At 31.2% G+C, this 6,830-nt stretch overlaps 1 protein-coding gene across 1 annotated transcript; it reads left to right on the top strand.

Moving 5' to 3' along the window:
- Window positions 5,299–6,133, top strand: LOC110265760. Its single transcript, XM_021109010.1, has 4 exons — window positions 5,299–5,344; window positions 5,377–5,537; window positions 5,660–5,750; window positions 5,903–6,133. The coding sequence occupies exons 1-4, from the start codon at window positions 5,316–5,318 to the stop codon at window positions 5,958–5,960; spliced, it is 339 nt and encodes a 112-aa protein (XP_020964669.1). The 5' UTR covers window positions 5,299–5,315; the 3' UTR covers window positions 5,961–6,133.

Raw genomic sequence — 6,830 nt, 5'->3', positions numbered from 1 at the left:
TATAACTAAATATATATTTTTATATAAATAACTTATTTTCAGTATTCATATATATAATATGGTTAATGTCACTTTACAGAGGACTTTTATATACATGACTATGAATTGGTTCCTATCAACTGAACCATTCTAATTGTTTGATTTTGTCAAAAATAGTTTTCCAACGACAGTTTCTCGGAAGATAACGTTAAATTTCTCTGGTATAGATTGGACAAACATTCATACATATAGATGTTGAGATGTGTGTATATCAGGCACTAACGTGTAGTTAGTTTCTTTTTTCTAAGTCACATGGAGAACTGTAAATTTAAAAGCATGTGACCGCAAATTGATATAGATGAATTATCATAACTGGTTGTATGTTTAATTTAGAAAAACAATTATATTAATGTGAATGATTATAATTTTTAGAATTGGACTGAATTTTTTCGGATTTGCTTAGTCTAAATAGACTTTTTATTTTGTATGATATGAGATTATGTAGTCAGTTCTAAATTTTCTTTTTATCATTATATTCTAATAATATGAAAAATTGTTTGAATTTATTCCCTTTTTTTTATCAACGTTAATTTTTTTTTTTTTTTTGGTCAGAGAATAAAATTTTTTTCAGAATTCTTTTTTGTTCTTTAAAAATATTTTTGATGGACAATCTAGGTTGGGTATAGGTTTTTTAGGCAAATATATGTTAACATATATGGAAAAAGATAATTCACTCAAGTCTGTTAATCCACAATATAAAGTCTTCAAGTCTAGAAGTCCAAAAAGAAAAAAAATTCAGCCAAATTCCAAAAACTATAATTACTCACATTAATACAATTCTTTTTCTAAATTAAACGTCCAACCAGCTATGACAACCCATCTACATCAACCTACGGTCACACATTTTTAAGTTTGAAATTTCCCATTAAACTCAGAAGAAAGAAGCTACGTGTTAATGTTGGTGTCTAAGAAAAAGTCTAGAGGGTCAGCAACTTTATTAAATTCTGCCCAGCATGTAATTAGCAAAAAAAAGTGAACTATTGGATGAAATCTCACACCATTAAAATTATAATTAATAACTATTTAATGGCTACGAATCACAAAAATTATTGTCTCCATAACATTTTTCGGTGTCTAGTACACACCTGATCTCAGCATCTATATGTATATGTATGGATGTTTCTCCAATCCATTCCAGAGAATTTGCCTAAATTGTTAGTATAAGCAAGTTATTTAACTTTTCAACCATTTATGTCAAGCTTTTTACCCCTTTTTTCCCTCTCTTTTAATGATAATTTAATAATAATTGAATAAGCGAGTAATAAATATTTTACTTTTGATGAATAAATTAGTATATATATTTGTGTGATGTACGAAAAATATAGATATTTCGTTATATTTAAGTTATCTCATATATTTATATACCATCATTATTATTTTACAAGAAGAAAGAATCCGAAAGCTACGAGAAACAGCATTGATCGATACCATTTTATTTTTGTTTATTCAAAAGAATATTGTGAATTAAAATTCTTATATGGAGTCACATACCAACTCAAAAAAGTCTAACAATCATGAAATCGTTGCATGTTTTTTTCCCCTTCTTTTTTCCTGCAAAAAAATATTACTAATAATATAAAGCATTGAAATTATTAAGCAATGAAAAAAAAAAAAAAAAAAAAAAACTAATCATGTGACCTTATAGCTTGTTGGATATTTGGTTTTGGTACTATTGGAATTTCATGAATCCTGTAATTATTATTGGATGGTCTAACACGAGGAAGATGCACAATGCGTTCATTATCATCATTATTATCATCACGTTTGAACACTGATCTCAAGTATAATGCTAGAAGTATAGCGATCAGCCGATCACCTGAAAGAGTTCAATTTGTAAAGTAATAACAAATATATAATTTCGAGAGCAGTTATATGACATATTCCAATAATAATATCACATTAGAATTGAATATAAGTTAAATATATACAACTCATAAAATTAGCTCAATTGCTCAAGGTTGTCTAAAATTTATTCAAGTTATTTGATGCACTGATAATATAAAATATTTTACATCATCGTTTGATACATAGCAAAACTTGAATTAAAATTAAATTTTTTATTTTATATATAATATAATATAATGGAGATATGAGAGAAGGAGTTAGTATACAATTTTTTTTTAAATATTCTTCATCATATATATTTGTAAAAAATAATGTTAATTTTGACTATGTATCTAATTAAACTGCATGTTGTTCAATGCATTTCAAATTTAATTTCTACCACCATATATGGCTCTATATATATACCTGTAATACAAAAACACCAAGACCAATCCATCTGAGGACACTCCAATGGACATTCATGAAGCCATAAACTGAGATAAATCTACCACTTGTATCTTTCGGTATAACCTGCACCGATTTTTCTATTATTATTTATTAGAACATTAGAAATATGGGCGAAACCAGACAATATTTATCAGGGCCAATATTCTTTTTAGTTTTTTATTTTAATAAAAAAGTTAAAAGTAATTCTATATATAATTTTAATTAAAAATAACAACTGAAACTTAAAATTTATTTTTTATAAAATAACTGAACATATTGTATATTAAAATAATTAAACACAAATATCTCAAAACTAATTTCAAATATTGTAAATATAAGTTGTTACATACTTGTTTTTAGAATCTTCAACTACTATTCAATTCTTCTTTAGACGTTTCCTGCAAAATTATTAAAAAAATGTATTATACTTCAACCTTCATGTAAATAATTTAAATCACAATCATAATTTATGCAATAAAAAAATTAGTAACAATATTATTAGAACTGAAATAAATTAAAATTTACAACTTACATAGACAATTGAGCTCGACGTTTTTTCCTTGATTCAAAGTCATCTATTATTGAATCTGTACTGAAAGTAGCTTCAATTTCTTTCTCAATGTAAATGACTAAATTATCTGCAAGAAATTCGTCTGTCATTTTACTCCGAAGTCTTGTTTTAACAATTTTCATTGCCGAGAAAGCTCTTTCTGTTGTTGCTATAGATACTAGAAGAGTCAAGACATTGCGAATCAGTCTATCAACCAAATGATAAGTTCTTGATTTTCCTGTTTCCTTCAATCTTTGACATAACTCAGAAAGTGTCCCAACATCTTTTAGATGATTCGGTATATCAAATGCATAATGTTGCAATCGAGCATTCAAGAGAATCTAGGAGTTTCTTACCATTGTAGCAAGAACATGTAGAATTTCTTTCTGAACATCACTTGAAGTATATTTAGCAAATCTAGGAGTATTTTCCAAAACAAGCTTCTGAACACTACTATTGTAAGAGCCAAAAACTTTAACAATTCAATAAAGTTACCTCGATTATCTGAACTCGAGCTTTCATCATGGCCTCTATAAGCGCAACCTTGAAAAGTCAACCATCTAATACAATCAATAGATATGCTCCAAGTCTACGTCGATTATTCTCAATTTCCTCTGATGTTTGTCGTTTCATAAGTGTATCAACATGTTAGTTGTGATTGCTTCATCAAATCATCACATGATTTCGTTGCCCTATGATGGAACGAATTGGGGCCTTTGCCAATGTGATTCAAAAGAGGACAATCTTTTCCACTATTTACCTTCTTCCAATTCCTGAAGCCATTTTCATTGAAAGCATTTGAACCTGTATTGATTGAAGATTCCATAGCAAATAGGTAGCATGGTAAACAATATACAGCATCATCTTCAATAGAATACTCTAACCATGAAGGATATAATTCAAACCAAGAAGCTTGAAAACAACGACGATGACTTGTATCGCTTGAGAATGGATACTTATCAAGTATTGGTTGATTTGGTCCAGCTTTAAGATAAGCTCGATGAATTTCATCTCTTTTACTTGGATGAAACTTCCAAATCATTGGTCGAATTCTTGGATCTCTTACCAAATGACGTACTTCCATTTGTTTAGAATTAAGTTGTGGGCGCTTTGACTTTAAACTATCTTGTTGAGGAGCTAAAGTGTTTATGTTTGATGCCTCAAGTATTGAAGAGGTTGGTGTTGATGTAACAACATTAGAAATATTTTCACTCTTCTGGCTAGTCTTTTTGAAAAAAGTATCTATTGTTTTCATCTTGCTCATGATTCAACTAAATTCCTACAATTAAAAATTTACATAGATAATAAGATAAACATTATGCAACTTAACTAAACTCAATTTATTTTATTTTTTGCAGATCAATAATATCACTATCATAAACAATTAATAATGAGAAAAAAATTAAAAATAATACAAGGATAACATTATAATTACATGATTCAAAAATCTAAATTATTATTACAATATTATAAACTAGATAAATAAATAAATAAATATATAAATTATTCATAAAAACAAATAAAATAAATAACTTACAAAAGAAAGAAGAATGAAAGATGATAATGGAAGACCAAAGACTACTTGCTTTCTTCTAAGTTGTAATGATAATGAAAATATGGAGTGATGTTTTGTTTTCTAATTGAAAGAAGAGAGAAGAATGAAAAAAGTGATTTGTTGACTTTTTATTATTGTCTTTTCAGATTCTTCACTTTTAATATGAATTTGGGCTTTTTTTTAATTAAGTATATGACCCACTATTCATAGCCCAAATAACACACTACTTTCTAAACTATTTTTTGAATAGAATTATGTACAATATATATTTTTCAAAGGAGGAGGCCTACTTTTTTTTTTAGGGGGGCCACTCTTTAATTTTTTATTATTCTTATAAACAAAATTTTTTTTGGGGGGGCCACTGCCTTCCCTACAATATGAGAAGCTTCGCCCCTGATTAGGAAAACATATTCTCATAAGATATATATGAGATTATCTAGTAATAAGAATATAAGTTACAAAACAATTGTTAGAGTAGTGATCGAAAAAATGATAGCACATCCAAAGGCCAAAGCTATATAGACTTTGGATGCATTACAATTTTTTACTCCAATAATTATTATGAGAAGAAAAAAATATAAAAATTTCATTAAAATTAAATTTACATCATTATAGCACACTACAAGATAGGCGGAGGATAGCGGCAAAAAAATTCTGGCCGTTTATCTAACCACCGCAAATATCAAAAATTGCATCAATTGACATCATGTTTGCAGAGTCTGATTGATTAGCGGCTATTTCTTGAACAACCGCGGCTAATCAGGACCTTGATCCTATTATTATTACTAATAAAGTACTAACACCATCAGATATACTACTCCCCCTTCCAAAAACACTCACCGCGCTCTTCCCCGTCGTTATACATTTTCCACCAGCCCTAACCCTCAACCCTGACTCCCTATGCCTTCCAGCCGTGAAGCACTCGCCTTTGGAAGCTCTCACCTTAAGCAGCCCTCACCTGTAGCAGCTCTCGCCGTCGAAGGTCTGGCATCTCCTTGCGTCGCCAGAAGGTCGTTTTGGAGTTGCTGGTCGCGATGACGTCTCTTCCCTCTTCGTCAAGCCCAGACCTCCTCGTCGTCGTCGTCAGTTTGTACCTACTGCTGGCTCGTCTTCTCGTCTCTGGTAAGTGCTCATCCCTAATTCTTCAGTTGTATTTTTTTCTTTCCTATTTTCTTGGTGCGAACAAGAACGGGAGCAGAGGGCGCGAAACAAATCTCCAATCGTGAATCCTTCCCGCTGTGTAGCCCCGCTCGTCAGTACCAGTTGCGTGGTGCTTCCCCATGCTAGTGGGTCCACCGCCGATCTGCTCTCTCTTCCCTCTGGTCCCGATCTTAGGTATGCCATACTCTTGGTTCAGATTGTTGGGATCTGAAAAATCCCCCTTTCAATTTGGTCTCAGATTTCAATTTTGGTTCACATTATACCTTTTCTTCTTGATTTGGTTTCAATTTAGTCTTTTATTTTGGTTTTGGTCTTGCCATGAACAGAGGACAAAAGGGGGTGAAGCAAAATCTTGACTTGCAAGACGCACCGGTATCTCCATGAAATGTTGTCGCCGCAACGCCAGGCATGTTCTTCTTCTCTTTTAATATGCACAAGCCAAAATAATGTAAAATCATGCAGATTGCTAATAATTCTCACCTTCTGGAAAGGTCAAGTATGAAGTTTGCTCCCCTGATGCATTGAATAAACTATTGGTGAAGTTTGGGGTGACTCAACCAGCAACGGACACTGCTTAGTATTAACAATATCAGCAATGAAGTGAATAAGTTACCAAAGAGCGGTGCCCTTCACTGACATTAGGTCCATCCGGAGGCAGTCGCCTGCACTTGGATGGTAATATATCGTTGTTGTTCTATCATCAGGTGAAGCTCTTGTGAAGAATCTAAATGAATTTTTTCTAGGGTAACATTTTCGGTAGCATTGATTATGTAAATAAAATGTATACGCTTCTCTCATCAATGGAGACTTGCTTTCATCTTGAGTAGGTTTAAATATTTGTGGCTTTCTATACCCTTCTATTTTTGACAATTCTATCTGGTGTGAATAAAATCTTCGTGCAAGACTTGCTTATCCTCCACTGTACTTCTATAGTGGAGGAGTCAAAGAATTCCTTACTACAATTAAGCAACATGTTCTTCTTCTGAGGATTGCATCCAGCATTCCTTTTTATTTAATATGTTTAAGTCATTATCTTTTACAGGTAAGTGATTAGCTATATGATGAATTCTCAGATCCGTCGAAGATACAAATGTGTTCCTTGTGAATGATTCTCAGCATACACTGCAGGTATGTGTTGTTTGATTTTTTTTGTTAATGTTTATATTGGGTTGGCAACTGGATTATTGGTGCATGATATCTATAACTTTTATCTACATGGAGGAATATCTCAGAACATAAAGAGAAAAGTTTTCA

Source organism: Arachis ipaensis, chromosome B08 (genome assembly GCF_000816755.2).
Source record: "Arachis ipaensis cultivar K30076 chromosome B08, Araip1.1, whole genome shotgun sequence".
Classification (NCBI taxonomy): Eukaryota; Viridiplantae; Streptophyta; class Magnoliopsida; order Fabales; family Fabaceae; genus Arachis; species Arachis ipaensis.
Note: the sequence above shows the minus strand (reverse complement) of the source record. Positions and strands in the feature narration are given on the sequence as shown.

Coding starts and splice junctions, on each gene's coding strand:
- LOC110265760 (XM_021109010.1), top strand. CDS start 5,316: ATGCCTTCCAGCCGTGAAGCACTCGCCTT. Junction 5,345..5,376: donor AGCCGTGAAGCACTCGCCTT/TGGAAGCTCTCA, acceptor AGCCCTCACCTG/TAGCAGCTCTCGCCGTCGAA. Junction 5,538..5,659: donor GGCTCGTCTTCTCGTCTCTG/GTAAGTGCTCAT, acceptor CCCGCTGTGTAG/CCCCGCTCGTCAGTACCAGT.